The 22,019-nt window shown below is 42.8% G+C and overlaps 1 protein-coding gene across 1 annotated transcript in view; it reads right to left on the bottom strand.

Annotated features, from left to right (window-relative positions):
- Window positions 1–22,019, bottom strand: part of CFAP52 (cilia and flagella associated protein 52) — a 76,517-nt gene that overhangs the window by 5,359 nt on the left and 49,139 nt on the right. The window contains exons 10-13 of the mRNA XM_078872898.1: window positions 16,945–17,090; window positions 14,282–14,433; window positions 6,088–6,190; window positions 1,520–1,631 (exon numbers count right to left, since the gene is read on the bottom strand). Coding sequence (XP_078729024.1) covers window positions 1,520–1,631; window positions 6,088–6,190; window positions 14,282–14,433; window positions 16,945–17,090 — 513 coding nt within the window. The remainder of the gene's footprint in view (window positions 1–1,519; window positions 1,632–6,087; window positions 6,191–14,281; window positions 14,434–16,944; window positions 17,091–22,019) is intronic.

Raw genomic sequence — 22,019 nt, 5'->3', positions numbered from 1 at the left:
GGCAGCCATCTCAAGCCAGAGGACGAGAGGACTCTAGCCGCCACGCATATAAAGGATTTATAGTGAAAAACTTTGTTTTTACGGGTTATACTTGTTTCTGCTGTCCTCACACTCTGGAACCTTCTTCCCTGGACCATCTGTGCTCTTGACTTCCTCTTTTGCTCTGCCTATGACTCATTCTCTGTGCAAAGTAAGTAAATAAATAGGCCTCGTATCTGCAGGGTGCCCATCTACCACTGTTCCGAACAGCACCTCATGGGATGGTCACATTTAGTTGCTATATACATCCAAATGTTATCTTATTGGATTGTATGTTTTGTATATGTTGAACTTCTTTTGCATCATACTAACCACTTTGCTTCATCACGATCTTTGGTCTCTGTTACACAATTTCCAGAATGTACTCTTGTCAACTTCCACAGCAATTGTTAACCCTGCACATAACTAATTACATAAGCTCCCAGTGCTGGGCAAGAGAGACTAGTGGTTGTGTTGTTGCACTTCTTGGTTGCTGGAGTAACATCACCACATTGCTACAGGAAATTACGTATTTAGTTCACAAGAATTCACAAGATTGAAACCTATGACTCCGTACTTTGTTACACAAATGACATCAATGACCTGGCTAAGTCAGTTACTTTAATAATTTAGTTTGTAAATTGCATATTGGAGAAAAATAATAAAGTCTGTGCCGAGAGTCATTCCACCAAAGTTATCATAACCTCAGTGCATGAAAAGTTTGCAGTAATCTACAAAATATGATTTTATGAAGGCCACATGACCTTGTTTATTTTTGTGAGGGTTTGTTAAAAAGCCATTTTAAATTAATCACAACCTATTTGTCCATTTTAGATTTGAAGCTGCAAGGATCCATACTCTTTAGTTTTTTCGGTAAAGTCACGTAAGTTAAAAAAGGAAAACGAAAACAAATCAATTAAATCACGACGTCTCGGAGGCAACACAAGCCCCCGTCTTCAGGTGGAACAGACACAGCAAAATTACTGTATCAAGTGAAGTGAAGATACACGACCTTATATACTGGTTAAGGGGAGGGGGGAGGAGCCAGGATGGGCTCCCCTTAACCAGTATATAAGGTCGTGTATCTTAGAGTTCACTTCACTTGATACAGTAATTTTGCTGTAACTGTTCCACCTGAAGACGGGGGGAATGAAAAGTGTTTATTGGATTTATGATGGCGGTCGTGGTCATAGCCAAACATGTAGTGGAAATAGAGTTGGTATGTGTAAATATTATAGCCGTAACAGCATTAGTTGATATAAATTATTGTTACTATTTATATTTTTTTACAAGGCACACAGACCCAAAAAAGGGCTTCAATAAATAAGCATTGTTTTCCTAATATTCCCCTATAATCAATATTTTGTAGCTTATATAAATATATAAACATGTACAATATAACCAGTGGCATGCGCAATGGTCTACGTTTAAGCATGTGTCTGCTGCTCCAGAGAGTGGATGCGATGTAGTGCTTGTAGTACTAGAGCAGGACACATTCTACCTGTTACAAAGTACTCTCCGTCAGGTGACACATCCATGCCGTTGATGGATCCAGACTGCGAGGCCTCCAGCTCGCGGATGGGGGATCCATCAAACACCTCCCAGAACCCGATCTATGAAGCGCGCACACCAGACACAAAGGGCGACGCATTACAGACCAAAAACTTTCCCCGAGGCACTTGCAAACCCATTTCACGCCCCCCTATATTCCCTCCATGAGAGCGGAGTTGTTATCATTGGATGGAGATGTTCTGAATAGTTTACGTGATCATAGTAGACATGTTGTGCAGTAAAGGTTTAATGAACACCTACTGATGGAAATTAAGAGATGAAAAGCAATATCAATCTCGAGGTGCCCCACATTTCCTTGCTCAAGCAACCGCTGGCAGTCTAGACCCTATTCTTAGGTTTTTTGGTAAAGTTACGTAGGTAAAAAATTAAAATTAATGAAATAAAAATAAAATAAAAAATCACGACGTTTCGGAGGCAACACAAGCCTCCGTCTTCAGGTGGAACCGTCACAGCACGATAGCTGTATCAAGTAAGAGAAATTCCAAGAAAACAGTCTTTGTATATATACTGGTTGAGGGTGGATGGAGCCAAGGTAGGCCCTGGATATTATTATTGTGAGGCTGAAGCACGCTGTTAGGAATGAGCCTTTGTTGTGTAGACTGGTTGAAAAGAGTTGTTAAGGTGAGGCTGATGTAAAGGTGTGTGTAAATGGGACTGAGCCTTTTGTTATGTAGAGGTGGTGAGGCTGAAACCGCTGCCAGGAATGAGTCTTTGTTGTGTAGACTGGTTGAACTGGGAGGTTCTAAGAGTTGTTAAGGTGCGGCTGATGTAAAGGTGCGGCTGCTGTGAATGGGACTGAGCCTTTGTTATGTAGATGAAAAAGCACTTTTGCAACGTTGCTGGGATTAATTCTAGATTTGCCAAATATGTGTGGTAAAACTTAAAGTAGGAAAACCAGTGTGTGAAAAAAGAAGAAGAAACTATACGGTAACTGAAGAATAGTGCCTGTCAAATAAGATGGTCCAAATATGTGTAGTTAAATATTTTTTGCATGGTTAATATCCCCTCCCTTTGATGCTGCTAATCCTGCATAATGCACGGGCATAAGTAGTACTAATCACATACCTGCATTTCCCATAAATATGCTAAATTCCTCTTGATATGCATATTCTTTTGTCAAGGCGCCCTTTTCCCCCCTTCCAAACCAGCTTATATATATGCTCCAAGCACGTGTGCTGTTTCATTCAGACGCTGTCGCCTCGACAGACCTGGTTTTCACCTGAGGACGGCTGCTTGGGTTGTGGCCGAAACGTCGTGAGAATAATTTTATTATGTTTTATTTTTATTATTTTATTACTTCCCTTCTACGTGACTTTACCGAAAGAACCAAGAAGATAATAACATCTTTCCAATGATTACTAAGTTTGTACCCATCATCACGGTTGAAATTATGTCTGTGTTTGTATATTTGGATGGCTTCGTGTACCAAGGTGTGTACCAAGGTGCTCTGCAAACCAGGAGGTTTGCAGAGCACCTTGGTCTCGGAAAAGACAATTTCATGAGAGCCCACAGCGTTGTAGCAATAATCGGCAACGGCGGAAGAATCAGTTTTGCCGTGTTTCAGATCTGACTTGTGCTCGCGGACACGATCAGAGATATGTCGTGATTTTTTATTTATTTTTTTATTTTACTTTTATTAATTAAATTTTTTTTACATACGTGACTTTACCGAAAAAACCTAAGAATATGAATCCTTGCAGTCACGAAAGCTTCAAATCTAGTCTAGACCCTACTAGAGTGAGCTCTCGAGCGCCTCTCTGCGACATCAATAAAATATTACAGCATTTTAGTTATTTGCAAAATGTAATGGTAATAATAATAGGTAGTAAATAAGTAATTTGTTAAATAATATGAGACTGAATAGCCTCGTGATCCAGTGGTAAGCATGCTTGTCATTGCAGTTTTCATTCATATGTTGTTCAATTCTTACGGATGCCCATACATTTCTATGAGGAATTACCAAAGTACAAAACCTGACGTTACATATATTTCACGAGTGAGTGAGTGTGATAAAATTCAATTCCAAATCCCAAATCTTTACATTGGTGTTATTTTTCGTTGAGTTTACAGGCCATTTAAATGGCTTGCCTACATCACTAAGCTGATCCAACAGTTACGGTTAGGACACGTGTGGGTTTGTGTGTGTGCTCTTTAACCTATTGGCCATGTGCCGTGTCGGCCTTCATAGGTTCTCGCTAACAGCATTTGCTCCAACAGTCTGTTAAGGCTAAGGGAATCTTTGCCTTTAATCTATGCATGGCTGGAGTTTGACACGTGACGGTGTGGTAATTCTATACGGTACTTCCTAATTTGTCTCACCAAGGAAGTTGGTGTCATCTTGGTCTATAGCCCACAATAAAGGCTGATGTCTGTACGTATACCCCCTACTATGGGTGTCCACTCATGGTTTGTTGGTGGCCCCCTACAGCAACACATCACCACCCACCTCCAGCGTGAAACGTGTCCTGGCTGTATGACACATAGTGGTGCATCGCCATAACTATTGCCACACTGTCTAACAGACATACGTGTGTGCAAGTGCACAATTAGTTACTCCTCTAATGCACATGAAGCACATTCACAGGTATATGTTTTCAATTGAACCAGGATGCCCCTCATGTGGAACAAGATTACTCTTGGCTTACATGTTATAACTATCCCTCCCCAGTTAATATACCAACGAATTAATTAACATGTTTTTGGGTAACACGTCATTTTCCAAATGATCAATTTGTAGCCTGATAGCGCCCGATTAACAGAGTTTATTATTCAGGCGTTTATAGAATTCTGTAAATAACTGGGAATACCGCAAATCACAAATATGAAAACAAATGCCATTTGGCTTTTTTTCAAGAACAATTATAGACTCAATTGGTCACGTTGTACATGGACATTTTAAGTCTTTAAAATTTCTGGGAAATATGACGAGGAGCTAAGAGGGTCACATGTTAAAAGCCAATCAGCTTACTGTGGTGAATTCCTTCCCTTGTGTTCAACACCCATCAAATTCAATGACACATTCCAGGATGTGCTCGTTTCACTGTAATGTTAAATGCTGCACAAGCGTGTTGCCACTTTTCGTTATAAGTTTAGTTTTTGCGGCATTCCAGGTTCATTGTTATCTTCACATCTGTATTGTTCACATTGTGATTACTACCATGGTTTAGCCATGAAGCCTCAATTAGTCTTGTTCGTTCGTTTCTCAATCCGCTTGTCCTGGTGAGGGTCCCAGCAGCAGCATGTTGAGTAGGGCGATCCAGACCTCCCTTTCCCTGGCGTTCCCAGGCCAGCCAAGCGATATTGTCCTGCCAGCGTATCCTGGGCCAGCCCCGGGGTCTTTGCCCAGTGGGACATGCCCGGGAGAGTTCCAGGGGGAGTCTATCGGGGGGCATCCTTACAAGGCACCTGAATCACCTCAACTGGCTCTTCTCGATCTGGAGGAGCAGCGGCTCGACTCTGAGACTTGTCCTGGATTACCGAGCTCCTCACTCGATCATGGAGAGGGAGCCCGGCAACTCTGCGGAGGAACCTCATTTCGGCCCCTTGTATCCGCGATCTCATCCTTTCAGCCATTACCCAAAGCTCATGACCATAGGCGAGGGTGTCTCAAGACTCTTTATCAGGAGGCTCCTGTCACGTTTTCACAGTTGGAAGCAATGGTCCCCATATATAAAATTGAGTAATTTCTGCATTGGGATGTTTGGGCAATACCAGTTGCATTGGATTTTTTTTGTCACCTATGGAAGTATTTTATCTCCCATTCCTGTGCTATCTTGTTTCTCAATTTGTCGTGTTGTTTTCCGACTGCGGTATTGGAACTAAAGCAGCGAGAAAAGCAATCGGACAACAGATCAATGTGTGGAATGCTGAAGGAATTGCCCCAATAATATGTTGTGTTCCATATGTTCAAGTGGCTCTGAATGCTCTGAAGGCAAGATGTTTATATAATCTTTCATGTTTAATCAACGGTTTGTTCTGTAATTATCAACTGATATAAAGCTGAGAGACAGAGTGCACTTAAAGTTGTTCTAAGCAAAAAACTAAGTTATTGTTGTGTTTGGCTTAGACCACTGGCTGGCCACCAGAGACTCAAACCCACAATGCCATTGGTGCTGACTCATAATTTTCTCACACATCTGTCCCTTGAGCCACCCAGTCACCATTTTCATTTACAGTTTCGATTTGGAACTGTATTATTGGTATTGGAGTTTCGTGGATAATATATATCGCCTTTTTAGAATGCGTGTTGTGCAAGTTTTGTGATGCTTTTGGAATAGAATGGAAATGCGAGGCTCTGTCCAGAGGGTTGGCAGTGTGTAGCTCCTCCCTCCACTTATCACTGTCCTCCAATAGTGTCACTGCATTGTGAATCTGCATTTTAATAATGATGATGATGTGGAATGATGATGGTGAAGAAGATGATGACATTTTGTCAAGTTTTTTTTGTAACGACGACCTTTTGTCAACTTTGTGTGAACACGAGCGATGTGCACACACCTTTCGGTCCGTGCCGCTGGTAATGATCTGGAATTCCTCTGGATGGTAGCATGCACACTTAAACAAAGTGTTGGCCATCACGATTTGCTTCCTTACAAATCGCCTGCAATACACACAGACAAATAATACATTTATGAAACATACCACCAATGTTGTCAGTTCTGAGAAATACCACAAAAAATGCCTCTAGTTGAAGTTACTTAAAACGTTTTAGATATCCACTTGTAGGAATGTCCTGAATTCCATGCACTTGTCAGGTGGCAAAAACCCATAGGCGGAGTTTCACTTATATATTTGGGGTGGGGGGGGATTCGCTTTGTCCCTCACATTAGGAATCGTGGGTGGATATAATTAATAAATTTGAGTTTTTTCTTCATTGTAAACTACCGAAAATAAATTATTAAAGGTGTCCCGTTTGGGTGGGGCGTCACCCCCCCGTGCCCCCTCACAAACTCCACCCAATATGACAATGCCATGCCAGATACAAGCCGGCGAACAAAGGATGCCAGTGCACAGCGTCGATGCACTGTGTTGCCTTTTGAGGGATTACCTCGGTGGGAATTTCTTTTGCAAATTAACAAAAAATGCGCACAGAATTTATGCAGCTAATAAATTATTATGGGCCCGCTTATTGAATCCCTTAACCATGATAGAATGCTGGCCCTCGTTCCACGTGGCAGCAGGTGTATTGAAAATAAGTGAAAATGAAAAATATCCCCAATGTACGTGACATTCTCATGAATATCAAACATTTTGTATCAGTGCACTAAAAAGTTACTGAGATGAAAACAAAATACAATGCATCATTTTGGAATTTTATATTCAAAGGTACAGTTTCAATTTATATCACTGTGTTCGCTCATCCATGTTCCCATCATACTGCCTGCAGCAGCTAAACACAACGTGACTTGTGCAACAACAACAAATTGACAATTTTCTAAAATAGCCAAAAAAGAAATACAAATTCAAAGAGTTCCCAAAAGAAATACAAATTCAAAGAGTTCCCAAAATAAATCTCTGAAATATTAATATTCATTTAATCATACCTTTGTTCATGAAAAATCGCAATTTCACATGAAAGTTTGAATTTAAATGTAAAAAAAATTACGTATTGCATTCATTGTAACTTTCTGTATCATATTATAATGCTGTAAAATGCTTGGGTGGGAGACCACCATAAACAGCAGGTCGTTATAGGTTGTGGGATTAGATGGTGAGTAGCAGAGGGCAGTGGAACAAATACATTGATGCACTTTCTTCGAAGCTGCCATGCTGTCTCCTTTACCAACTTGCACTCACCAGCATGGTAGTATGGCACATTAGGAATGGACCACTCTTTTAATAAGTCCGTATGTGCAATGCACGTGTGTACACCAGCATGTGATGACTGAGTTGGGCCTGTGGGGGGGAGGGGGGTCTGGCAGGGTTGATGATTAACCGGACGTGTACACCAGTCACGTGGTTAATGGTGACTCGGTGAAGATTACTGTGTGTGACACACGTGCTGTTGCATTCTACAGATTAACCACAATAAATGTATTTGCCCTCGATTTGGAGCACCTGCCCAACGTCCTTCATTTCGAGTGTGCAACAGTAAAGTAGGGTCACATAACCTCCACAACCTGCATGGCGTGGCGAGGCCCTCACCCATAAGCTGATTGACATGTGCATGATTGCCAAGTGGATTTACATCTAATAAACAACCCAGAGCTCTAGTCGTATACATTAAGGGAGCATAGGCTCCTATTGGGGTTTTTTCAGGCTATGCCGTTTATATATTAAGCTACATTCACACAATTGAGGGGCATAGGGCATTATTCAAAAATTATAAGTGTGTGCTAAATACTTAAATATGCCCTGCATATGCCCTTACTTACAATCCTAACAATACATGATGTATGTTGACTTCATGCATTTCCTGTGTTTTTTCTCTTGAAAATCATATTTACCAATGGACCTTTGACTCTGATTAATATATATGTCCTAAGTGTGTGCGCTTTCCTTAGAATGTATGTAAATGAAACATATGCACATACATTTGTAAAATATCTTTGCTCTAAGCATTTCTGAATCTTGTTATCTTTGAATTATTGTATAGACTAGAGCATATAAAAATGCTTGCTCGCACAAACATACATCGGCATGTCCATATCTGGAATGAAAGCTCAGCTATGAGAATTTCAGTGAAAACAGTCAAGTCAAAGTGAGTTCTTGATTAAATGAGAATTGAGCGACTGCTAATTTGTCATTTACAGCCCTGAGCCAATGGTGAACACTCCACTTTCCTTTGGCCGGGAGTGGGTCTGTACGTAGGACAGCCATTGTTGATATTCCCACACAAAGCGGCTGAGCCAACCCCCCAGCCCAATCGGGATTTCTACTGATTGTGAGCTGTTCGCTCTGCTGCTGAGCCACCAGGCCAGCGAGTGAAACCGTAAACAATAAAATTACGTAATTCTGATGTCCTTGGTTTATTTTGGCAAAAGGTTTGATTTAGAATTACAGTTTTTTCTAAAGAAACAAAAACATATAAATGTACAGTGAGCTAATGAGCTGAAGATACAATCTTCAATCATATCTAGCTAAATTCGTGTTTGTTGTTACATCAGGATATTTAAATAACACTACGTAAATCATTCATATAATTATGAATGTATATTGCTTTTGTTCATAAGAACAATTTTGTGTCTGGCAGTTGTGTTTCACAAGAACAACAAGGACTGAATCTGGATGTACCAAGTTTGAAAAGGCACTGCCTTACCAATACTTACTTCACCTGGAATGGTACATTCTACAAACAAAATGAAGGTACCCCAATGGGTTCTCCCTTATTGCCAGTGGTAGCAAATGTTTTCATGGATAAATTTGAGACAGATGCCATCCAGACATCCACCCTCCGTCCTTCCTTGAGGAAAAGATACGTAGATGACACGTTCGTCATCTGGCTACATGGCCAGACAGCACTGGACCAATGTTTTAACCACATCAATTCCATACACCCATCCATCAAATTCACCATGGAAGTAGAAAATTATGGCAAGCTACCATTCCTGGATGTTTTTATCGAGAAGAGACCTGATGACTCGTTGGGACATTCTGTCTACAGGACAGCCACCCACACATATTCCTATCTAAAGCCTGATTCCCACCACCATCCAGCCCAGAAGAACTCCCTCATCAAAACACTACACCATAGGGCACGTTGTATCACTAACATAGCCACTGCTGCTCCCTTTTGCCTCGATGGAATGGTAGCTCTCGCTGTTTAATAGGCTGTATGTCTCACTGGCACGGCCACCGTTACGGTGGTTCTCTTGCGTCGATACGCTGGCCTCTCACTGTGCAGCAGCCAATGCCGCAGCTTGTGTTGCCCATGAGGTGGCGCTATGCCCTGTCTCCTGACACACATGCTATCTTCCCATTAAACTCGTTTACATTGACATGCCAATCTCTTCCATTAACGCAGCTGCTGTGCGTGAGTGCGGTGACGGTGCTCATGTGCGACGGCGGGGCTCATTTTCCATTAAACTCGTTATACATTAACATGTCTCTGGTGTGGACCAATCAGCTTCAAAGACAATGCATATATTATCAGAGTATGAATCTTGACAAAGCTTTCGTGACTGCAGGAATTCATACTCTTTGGGTCTTTCGGTGAAGTCACGTAGATAGAAAAATAATCAAAAATCACGACGTTTCGATCGTAATATGAGCAATTGTCTTCAGGTGAAAAAATACAGCAGGCGGACTGCTGAGGCAGGAAGAAATATAGCGAGAGAGCGACTGCAGCCATAGGTTATAAAGGTTTGAGATGGGTACAACCCAAGGGTAAGTGGGCGGGGCTAGAGATGGAATTTGCAAGTAAATGTAAGATCGCAGAGCTAGGTATATCTCGGCCATTGTATTGTTAGAGATTAGCATGTCAATCTGTTAATGTAACCCCACGGTTACGGTGCTGAATAAGCCATTGTATTGCTCGAGATTAGAGATGAACATGTCAATGTGAGACGGCTCCCGCAGCAGCGGCTGTGTTGATGAGAAACATTCAGCCTATTAAATAACGAGAGCCACCGCCACATCGAGGAAAAGGGAGCAGCAGTTATGTTAGTGAGACATATTGTCTGTTAATGTAAATACATTTAACAAGGTAATGTAACTCAGAGAGTCGGAAATAACTGCGAACATAGGCAGGTAGGATGGAAGCATCACAGCCAGTTATGACTTTACCTGGCTAATAACATCCTTCCAACGATTGCTCAGTTTGTACCCATCTTCTCGGTTGAAATTGTGTCTGTGTTTATATATCTGGATGGCTTCATGAACAAATCTTTGCTGATAGCCAGTGAGTTTGCAGAGTACCTTCGTCTTGGAAAAATCTATTTCGTGTGCCCACAGCATTAAAACAATGATCAGCCACGGCCGAGGTATTGGTCTTCCCGTGTTTCAGATCTGCCTTATGTTCACGAACACGGTCCGAGACATGTCGCTTAGTTTCCCCAATGTAACTACTGCCGCAGACACAGCTTAGTTTGTAGACGCCGGGGTATTGCATGTCAGGGATCACATCCTTCACAGATGGGATCAGATCACGAATTTTACGTACGGTGATGAATCGGACCTGATTTTGGAAATCTTTGTGGTGACCCCTGCTATGTATGGCAAGGTGATGGTTTTGATTGGGTCCTCAGGTGGTTTTCTCCCAACGGATGGGTTGACAGCTTTACGGATTGTGCGATCCGAATATCCATTCATCTTGAGGGCTTGATGTACGTGCTCCAGTTCACTGGCTAGGTGGTGATGGTTGGAAATGCAACGAGCCCTATGGCGTAGAGTTTTGATGAGGGATTTTTTCTGGGCTGGCTGGTGGTAGGAGTCTGGTTTAGATAGGCATCCGTGTGGGTGGCTTTCCTGTAGACAGAGTGTCCCAATTAGCCATCTGGTCTCTTTTCGATAAAAACATTCAAGAATGGTAACTTGCCATCTTCTTGCACCTCCAAGGAGAAAACCTATTCTCGTCTCGTCTACTGTTCCTGGGAGGTTTAATAACTGGTTTCCCTGCATGCCTGTTCTAATGATGTTCTGGTATCTACTTAAGGACCTGCTTCAGGAAGCTCTCTCATGGAGAGCTAAGATTTTGTTAATACCTGGTGACATTGGGTGTAATCTCCAGCGAAATGGCATTAAAACTTGTGATCATTTTGCTTGATTTTCAACATTCCTCCGGTTTGCTGATAAACCAAAACAATCGGCATATTTGCCCACGTGACAACATGATTTGATTTTCTTTGTCAGATGGTGGAGGGATATAGTTAAAAAGAGTTACATTACACCGACGCAATATAACCAAAAATAACTCAATTATGATTGAAACAATATCTCATTGATATATCTGCCCCATCAAAGCTAGTATTTGTTCGGTGTGAGTTTGTCAAGTGACATTTTCTAACAAAGTACAGTCATACCTCGGTATACGACCGCTTTGGAATACGTCGAATTTGTTATACGTCCTGTTTTGACGAGAAAAAATGTCTTGGGATACGACGTCTTGCTTGGGATACGACGCACTTGCTAGAAGTTATATGGGTCGGGATGAGTCACCGCGTACAGTACCCATGTACACAATACTGTTACGGCTCTAACAAGCCATAACAGTATTGTGTGGAATGACCAGACAATGTCATACTTCAGTAACATTCTTAGAAGGCAAAAACAAACTTCAATGGACAGGTTTTTATCAAAACTCAAACCTGGTGAGCCTCAACCAGGTCCAAGTCAAGAAAAAAGACAGAAAAGAGAAAGAGAAAAAACCCCATAATTTCAGCTTCCTGAAGTTTTAATGGAAGGGGACTCTCCTTCCAAAAAATAACATCTCCTTCTCCCCTTCCTCACCACCATCCTCGTAGGCTATCAACTCCTCTCAGCAAGGTAAAGTGATGTCAAATTTTATTTTTATTTCCATTTATTTTAATGTATGCATTTATTTTAATTTATGTATGCATTTTAGTAATAAGTAGTTTCTAAATTATTTTATACAACCCCATTAATGTATAATATGCCATAAAAATATAATTTCTTATACTCTGGAACGGATTATTTCCTTTCCCTTTATTTCTTATGGGAAAAATTTGTATGGTATACGTCATTTTCGGTATAAGTCCTACCTTCTGGAACGAATTAACGACATATACCGAGGTACCACTGTATTGCAAGGCCTCTTAATTTGCTTTGCGTGAATGTTCAATTAAAAAAAGACTCCAACTAAATGGACATGACTCACATTTGTGTTAGAAACATCAGACACCCTTAGCCATCCTTCCTGGCTACCGCAAAACATCAGATTCAGATGTGCAAAATGCAGTGGGTGGTAATGAAATCTAAATAAAGTCGTACATTTAGTATTTTGCACCATTCTTTAAGCACGGGGCCATCAGGAAGGTTCTACGTTTCACAGAGGATGCAGTTGTCTCACAGTCGAGGACGATGATGCTATGTGGCCTACAGCAATTAGGTAATTTGCGAGTAATTAAAACAAATGCCCGTGATGCCATCATCCATGCGTCGTGAGGCCTTTAACGTCCACTGTGAAGCAGGAAAGTATATTTTTGGTGAATTCACCCACAACATTTACCAAGGTGGTCACTGGCCTTGAACGACAAACCTCTTGCAACAAGCTGTAAATATGCTACACCCGTTCAGCCATGTGCCCCGCCAAATTATTTGCATGGTTCCTTAAAATACCTGCCAGTCAATCACACACATGGGAGGAAATTGCCAGGTTCAACCACACTATGTATGTTAGTGTGTGATTCACCATGGCTGCAAAGCCCTTCCTGGTGGCACTCATCCCATTGATTGCAACGGTCACAGAGATAAGTGTGGGAATTGACCATTCAATCATCTATAACAACTGGCATTTCCTAACAATTCTGCCTGTTGAGTGCCTTAAATATTGAAGCAAAGAGGATTTTCATTTGTGACACCTTAGATGTTTTCTGTATGTTTTTGTGTGACCCGAGTTTCTCGACCGAAAGAGACTTTCAGTGTCAATGTGCACTCGCAATTCAATGATATTAAAAATGGTCAGGAGGTACGTAATAACTGCAATAGAATGACAGCCAGAAGAGAATGACAGGACAGGAGGTGGGCAATTGTTCAGAAAATGTAGAATAATCACTTGAACAAGGATATGAATTTGCACAGTGAATCAATATATCTTACTCTCATAATGTCGAGACTCTCTAAAAAAAGTAAAGAATCGTTTATGGAAGCATAAATTATAAAGCTATTAGCTTATATGGTGATAGTCAGAGTTTCAATCTAAATGGAGCTGTCCAGGGCTAAGTTCCTGATATATCGCCCCCCTGCCCCCCACCCTTGCACCTGGCACTGATGGATAAAGCGGGCTGGTATCTAGGGGGTTAGAGGGCCCCAGAAAATAGTCTGTGAGAAATTAAGTCCTGGAGATACGCCTGTAGCATATTTATTCATTTGGAGACACTTTAATGTTTTTTCTTATAATTCCCAGAAGAGAGCAGTTTGGCATTCAATAACGTTTCAGAGGATCTAGAAGCCTGAAACGGAATATATGCATGCTGGCACATGTGTGTTTGCATCCAGAGAGGGGAACGGTGGCCCAGTGGTTAGCGCTCTGCGCTACAAGCCTGCCAATCCGAGTTCGATTCCCGCTTACAGCTAAAACCAGTGAAGATTACCTGGGCCTCCCCTAGGTCGACTCAACCTCAAGTGAGTACAAAGGCAGCAGGGAGTAATGCTGGCCACCCACCGCGTGTGCTGTGCCAGCCTCCATAGGAGCTCCCTAACAAAACTTGCCCCAACATGCTGTTCAGGTCTTTGTCTTTGCATCCAGAGGCTACGAATCACAAAGGAACTAATTTTATTCGAGATTTCTTTCATATGGTTATAAACCATTAGGAATAATTATATTTTTAAGAAGAACATGGTAATAGTTTGCCTGCAAAATGGGTATTTATTTATTGATAATCCACAAATTTGTTGCTTTGAATTCTAACCAATTCGATCTACCATTCAATTTTCCCCCATATTATCAACAGTATCCACACAGCATTCATTACAGGAAAACAAGTTAGAAAATCATAGTGGTGATGTCATCAATTTGTAATAATGATAACTGGTTGGTTGTGGGTGTCCATGTGTGTCCATTTTCATGACTCACTCGAGATCCCATATGATGCAAGTGCCATCAGTACTGGCACTCACACACTCCTTGTCATTGTGCTTCAGGCGGATGCAGCTGATGGACGACTTGTGTTCCTTCATCGCCTCCACAAGCCGCTGACTCTGGGTCCCAAGCTCCCAAACACGAACCTAGGAGCATGAACCATCATGCAAACTCTGGTCATTCTCACAGCAGCGTGTGGCTAACCATCGAACAAAGATGGTTACGGCATCGTGCGCTTCCAGATGTGCTTCTGTGGCCGTCTGGAATGCTTGTCCTTCCAATATTAAGAAACCACTGCAGCTATGCACTTTTAAACCTAGATTGAAAACTGATTTCGTTAAAACTGTTGTCCCTCACCTGCACATTTGATTAACACGGTTGGCTAGTCTGAAATAAGTTCAACTTACATACATAACATTAATAGTTTATCCATAAAAGCTTCAATTGAATCACATTATCCTTATGGAGGGTCTCACATGGCACGTGATTAGTTCCTCTTTTCAGTGTTGCCACATATGGGAAGAAACAAGAGAGACCAGACCCACAAACCATCATCAGCCATGATCAAGCGACTGCTGGATGAAGGCATCCATAAGCTGATGCCATCTCTCACGGTCTTGCGATGAAACTATCCATCTAGCACCTGCGAATGATATTTTTTTCATCACTGATGTCCACTCATCTTCTTGGTTCTTTCGGTAAAGTCACGTGGACGGGAAGTAATGAAATAATAAAAATAAAACATAATAAAATAATTCTCATGACGTTTCGGCCACAATGCAAGCAGCCGTCCTCAGGTGAAAACCAGGTCTGTCGAGGCGACAGCGTCTGAATGAAACAGCACACGTGCTTGGAGCATATATATAAGCTTGGTTGGAAGGGGGGGAAAGGGCGCCTTGACAAAATAATTTGCATATCAAGAGGAATTTAGCATATTTATGGGAAATGCAGGTATGTGATTAGTACTACTTATGCCCGTGCATTAAGCAGGATTAACAGCATCAAAGGGAGGGGATATGGGAAATGCAGGTATGTGATTAGTACTACTTATGCCCGTGCATTATGCAGGATTAGCAGCATCAAAGGGAGGGGATATGGGAAATGCAGGTATGTGAATAGTACTACTTATGCCCGTGCATTATGCAGGATTAGCAGCATCAAAGGGAGGGGATAGGGGTAGCATTAATAAAGGGAAGGAGTGTTAATAGTATGTAGCTGCAGTAACTAAAACCACCACGTAAACAACTAAAGTATAAACTACATAGTATCATCAGTATACTAAATATACTCTACAATAAGCTGAGTTACTAACAGTAAGTAATACATTACAATTCTACGTCGTAAAAAAAAACATATATATATAATATGCTTCCATCTAAACTTTATTCTCTTACACGAGTCGACACCGTACTATATACTGCCATAGACAAAGCCAACATTTAATTATATACTGTATTGCTATAAACCACCTTATACATTGTAATATTACACTATGTATTATTCTACCCACCCTAATGTATATCACACTGCTGTATATTCACTATAATTACATTTGCACGACATGGAATAAAAAGAAGAATTAACTTTCGAAGCGTATATGCTGAAATGCCTAAAGTAGCCTTGTTTATCAACAACCAAGCAAACACATACCCTTCAAGGGATGACAGAAAAATTATAGATGGTGCCAAGTGCCTAATAATTTTAGGGAAAAAAAAGTGTTGCTGTGCCACTCATAGCTGTGATGATATGGTAGGTAAGAAACAGTATGTATTTTACAGTTTCAGTTCATACTATACATCTTCTATGTTCCTACAGGTTAAACCACACTCAGTTTAACACGTAGGCTTTCGCGACCAATATTATTCATAATCAACGTCCGCAGGAAAAAAACACTTTATTTCCCAACCTTTAGTGCATGATTGTTATTAACATCAGTATCATAATGAACAAAATACTATATATCACAATTGCACTATTAAAAGCTATTCTTGCATGTGGCTTTTTGCATAGCAACGCATACATTCACGTTCATGTCTGGTGGCCAAAAGCAAAGCCTTGCCAGAAGCTGAACGGATGTCTTCAATGCCTTTGCTGAATTTCAGGGATTCACAATGGTCCATGATACGGTCCAATGTGCCATTAAATTAATAAGCAAAGGATTCTTTCTAGAATTACATGCAGACACAGACGCTCACAGCACAACGGAGAAGGGCCAAGCAATGTTAGTCCTGCCTTTACAGGCTTCTCTTGTCAGGTATCACGATGTTGCGTGTCATCGTGTTTTATACTGTATGTATGTATGTAGGACTCAATTGATTACAATGAAAACTTTTTGGTGACCTGGTGGAAACCACCATATTTGCTACAAATGATAATCTTCATCCTTGGTTGATGCCCAAGAAAATAACTCGGTGGTGTTGACATAATGCTCTGCAGGCATGAAGTCAGTTCATGAAACAGATATTCTCATGTTTGTATCTAAAATCCACTCCAATGGTCAGCTTAATAAGAGGGACCTTTTCAGGTCCTTCAGACGTAAAGTGTCATTTGTGGGCTAGAAACAATTTGGAGAGAGGCTTTTGCCACTGCTTGTTGATGACAGAAAATGATCAGAGACGAAATAGCACAAAGAGGTCAATTAGAGCAACGGTCCTGACCTGGCCCTCTCCTCCACCGCTGATGATCCGTTTGCAGTCACCGGTCAGGGACACTGTGGTCACTCCCATCCCATGCGCGTTGTCGATGATGTACATCAACCGCCCACTTTCTGGTGTGAACGCTCGGATCTTACCATCGTTCCAGCCTGCAAGCACAAAGCATCCTTCGTGTGATTCGCTCAAAGCAGCTAATATAAATATACACGTGTTTTTGCCCTTCTGGGTCGTATCAGCATGGAGCGGCTGTACTTTGTGCCAACGTCAGGGCTTAATTTATCACTCGATATTTTCGGAAACACTGCTGCGCTGGCTAGAAGTGAAGATTTACGTGCGTAGGGCACTATCACTGGAGTACAATGTACGCCTATCCATAATAATCCTATATTATTGTAACCTGCATTCTGATAATCTTACGTACAAGTTTGGGACTAAATAAGGTGAGATGAAAATGGTGTCAATTTAATTCTATGAACAATATCCAGACTGGTCCAGATGGCATTAAGAACAGGCTAACATGAAAATCCTTGAGATATACAAGTACATGTAGTAAAACATTGTGTTGGTTTTAGAGGTCAGTATCGAAAAAATTAAGCATGACCACAAAGGTACACATCCTTTGCTCTTCGTTCGGTTAATGTGCAGTCACTTGTTTTTCTTAAGGATAGCAGAGACTATAAAATGGGTCAACGATACTCCTGGCAGCATCTGTTAACCCATCACTGGTGGTTGTTGGCACACGGTGATAATTTTAATCCAGAGTGGACCTAGGTAAATACCACAGCTGGTTCAATTACATCACTGAGCATTGCTTGTCGCGCACATTGTAAGATATTGCTGCAACGAGACTGTTGGCCACAGTAGCAGGCAAAACATAAAATGCTTGAATTCAGTTGAAATTGACAATTATGTTGAAATGTTCCCAAAATTCTACTTTCACGATAGTAAGTGCAGGAGCCATGGTAAATGTCTTGTTCAGTGGTCGAAATTCAAGAAGTATCAATCAGTCCAAAATCACGCCAATTTTTTTTTAATTGCTCTGTCACATGGACCACTATAATAGCCATTGCGTTATATGACCGCAAATTATAAATGAGTAAGATGTTCAGTTGTTATAAATAAATACTCTGAGAAAGGAGAAAGGGGAGCTGTTTTGATCAAACTAATTCAAGTCGAGAAGTCCGTGCTATGTAATTGTGTCCCTGCAAAGCCCTTTCCTCATTTTCCAAAAGGAGGCATGTCAACATTTTCCAAGAGAAGTCCAAAACCTGGTATGGGGCTTTAGTGCTCCCTATTCTAAGTTGCTTTGAATAGCATTACAAGTACAAGCCATGATGTAAACATTTATGGGTATCCCCATATGGCCCTTTAATATGATCTGGGATCCCATAAAAGGGCCATATGAAGTGGACTTCAGATGGAAAAACAGCCAGAAGTCGAACTGAATGTGGGTGGTGATGGCTTTACAATGGCAGAATACTTCCAGAAGCATACATTTTATGAAGGTAACCATTTTGTGTTTTATCCGCATATACTATCACTTTCACAAGGCTGCAACTAGGTCGTGTTGTTGAGTAATTTTATGGGAAAATGTCAAAACTGGGTGGTTTTTAACTTTTGCCGACAAAACTGGATCCCAAATGTCAAAACTGGGTGCACCCTGGGTGGCCAAAAACTTGAGTTTTGGACACTCAGGGTGCACCCAGTTTTGACATTTGTCAAATACACTTGATACAGTTTTGTCGGCAAAAGTTAAAAACCACCCAGTTTTGACATTTTCCCTTATATATATGTAACAAACATGTTTTGTTTTAAGTGTGCAGCACCATACTTCTCGACGCAAACACTATCTACCGTTGTTCTACTGTAGTAGGTGTAGCATGCAAGCTGGCACACTGTACCAGTATACAAATGGCAAGTTCGTGTATGTTCGCGAGCTGAAAGTGTTACTGTAGTTGCAAGCTGGCACACTGTGCCAGTATACATATGGCAAGTAAGTGTTACTGTAGTAGCGAGCTGGCACACTGTGCCAGTATACAAACGGCAAGTAAGCGAGCTGGCACACTGTGCCAGTATACATATGGCAAGTAAGTGTTACTGTAGTAGCGAGCTGGCACACTGTGCCAGTATGCAAACGGCAAGTAAGCGAGCTGGCACACTGTGCCAGTATACAAATGGCAAGTTAGGGTATGTTCGCGAGCTGTAAGTGTTACTGTAGTTGCAAGCTGGCACACTGTGCCAGTATACATATGGCAAGTAAGTGTTACTGTAGTAGCGAGCTGGCACACTGTGCCAGTATGCAAACGGGAAGTTTGTGGTGCAAGGTATGGAACATGAGCCACGAGAAACATCATTTGGAACGCTCTAAATCTGTGGCGACATATGGATGAATAACGCAAGGACCTAAACGTGTACAAAATGATACATTAAATCGTACACCTTCTTCACCCAGTTTTGACATTTGTCCACATTGAACATCACCCAGTTTTGTCATATCAAAAAGCACCACCCTGTTTTGCCTGTCGTTTTCCAAGACCACCCAGTTTTGACATTTGGGATCCAGTTTTGTCGGCAAAAGTTAAAAACCACCCAGTTTTGACATTTTCCCGTAATTTTATTGTGAATTTTTTGTCATGTTTAATTCTATTGTTACAGCAATACTGTGCAAAGTTGTATACATTTGCATTGCTAAAACTTTAAATAACAGCTGATTATACCAAATATATTTTGGGCAAGAACCATCTGAGGACCCAATCAAAACCATCACCTTGCCATACATAGCAGGGGTCACCACAAAGATTTCCAAAAACAGGTCCGATTCATCACCGTACGTAAAATTCGTGATCTGATCCCATCTGTGAAGGATGTGATCCCTGACATGCAATACCCCGGTGTCTACAAACTAAGCTTTGCCTGCGGTAGTAATAACATTGGGGAAACTAAGCGACATGTCTCAGACCGTGTTTGTGAACACAAGGCGGATCTGAAACATGTGTAGTAACGCTTATGACTCGTTCACACCGGAGTTGGAGGCACACTTGTTTATTTAACACCACACGTTGTGACATACACACTGAGGGGGTATCGGCCCCCTCACCCGTCTATCTGAGGACACACCTCTAGGCTAACCCTAGCCTGCCTCTGAGTCCTCCTCTAATGGGCTAGGGGAGGCTATCTTGGCCCGACACTGGTCAGTCGGGCCCGGTACCCAGAGTCCAGACCAGCACTGGCTCTGGCTCTGGTACCACGCCACTGGCTCGAGCCTGCGCGGTCCTGATAAGGACGGCGTGCCAGGGGGAGACCAGGGCTCTATCTAGGACGTCTTCCGTCTCCCTTCTTAGCTAACACCACACTCCCGAGCCCTTCGATACATTCCCCTTTAATACCCAACCCCTCCCTGAGGGGTGGGGCCCCGGGGGATCATAATGACCAAATCGACCCCCCAGGGTGTCTGGCGCGGACGTCGCAGAGGGCACCTGCTCGTGCACACATGTAGCCCCGCCTACTGTGTTTGTTTACCATAGGCTGCCATGCATAACGGGCTCTCTCTCTAACACCCCTACATCACTCCCCCCCGCATAGCATGCAGCCGTCCCGGCTGCCAACATACAAAAATTTGACAATAAAGGTGCCTTCACCCCCTGACCGCGCGTGTGCCTCACTATTTTTGAACAATAACAGGAACCAGAACAAGAACGCAACAGCAAGATGAGAAAACAACCCGTCGCACCCCCCCCGAATAAATACGAATTCCGTAAAAAAAAACAGCCTATATACAATCAGCAGGGAACCCACCACGCACACACAACACACGGTGAAGCCAACATATGTACATCCGAGGAGTGGGGAACACACCACCCACACAACATCCAATGAACACAACAGCTATGTACACATTTTCCGGCCTCACAACAGTTTGCGCATTTTAGCGCGCGTCCTTGCAGCGGGCCCCTCACACGGGGTAACCGCGTGTGGCGGACCATCAGGTGGCAATTGTCCGTCTTGGGGTGAGCATTCATCCGACTCCGCGTGACCCTCGGTATCCACAGGAGGGGTGATTGGGCGTGAGCCCGTCACTCCTGATGCACCTGAAGGTGGCACAGCCGGCAAGGCATTAGGTGAGAGCGACGGAGACGGACCCAGCGAGTCGGCCGACCCCCCACATGCTTGGCCACGCGCGTGTGAAGTGTGATTGTGTACCGCAGAGAAGGGTTTTAACCTAGAGGGGTGCACGAACCATCGCCGCTTCCCCCACTTGATGCGCACGCACTGCGGTCGTAACACCTCCACCACTTCCACAGGGCCCCGCCACGGCCGCACCAGTTTAGAGGAGGTTGCCAGTGGCACCTGGGGGCAGTGCAGCCATGCCTTGTCCCCCGGCTTCCACTGCAGCATGTGCGCTCGACTCAATCTGAGGCGCTCATTTGCCTTCTGACGGAGGTCAGAGTTTTGCATTGCAGCATCCCGTGCCTCTGTCAATTTGTCCAGATTAAATTTAACGTGGTCAGCCAGATTAGTTTTTCCCTGCGGCACGGGGATCTGCAACTGGGCACGAACAGGCGGGTCTGGTTCTCGGCCGTACATGAGGTAAAAGGGAGAAAACCCCGTAGCTGCATGGGGTGCCATCCGGTACGCCGCCAAGACCCCCTGAATTTGTAGGTCCCAATCCGTTTGCGAGTCCGAAACTTGTTGTGATAACATGGACGTGATGGTGCGATGCAACCGTTCGACCATCCCGTCAGTTTGTGGGTGATATGGGGAGGTCCGAATTTTCTTTGTGCCCAGGAGATCACAGACTTGTCTGAGTAGTTTACCGGAAAAATTTCTGCCCTGGTCGGTCAGCAGCCTCTCCGGAGCACCTTTGTCCAGGACATAACCCTGAACAAAGGCCTCCACGATGGCTGCTGCCGACTGGTTGGCCAGAGGCCAGGCCATAGGCCAGCGTGTAAAATACTCGACACCAGTCAACAAATATCTATTCCCCCTGGGGGTGGCGGGGAATGGTCCCAAAATGTCCAGAGCGACCAGCTCGTTTATCCTGGACACTTTGATCGATTGCAAGGGCGGGTTAGACTCCC

This window comes from Lampetra fluviatilis, chromosome 35, assembly GCF_964198595.1.
Source record: "Lampetra fluviatilis chromosome 35, kcLamFluv1.1, whole genome shotgun sequence".
Lineage (NCBI taxonomy): Eukaryota > Metazoa > Chordata > Hyperoartia > Petromyzontiformes > Petromyzontidae > Lampetra > Lampetra fluviatilis.
The sequence above is the reverse complement of the archived record's forward strand: the minus strand, read 5'-3'. Positions and strand labels throughout refer to the sequence as shown.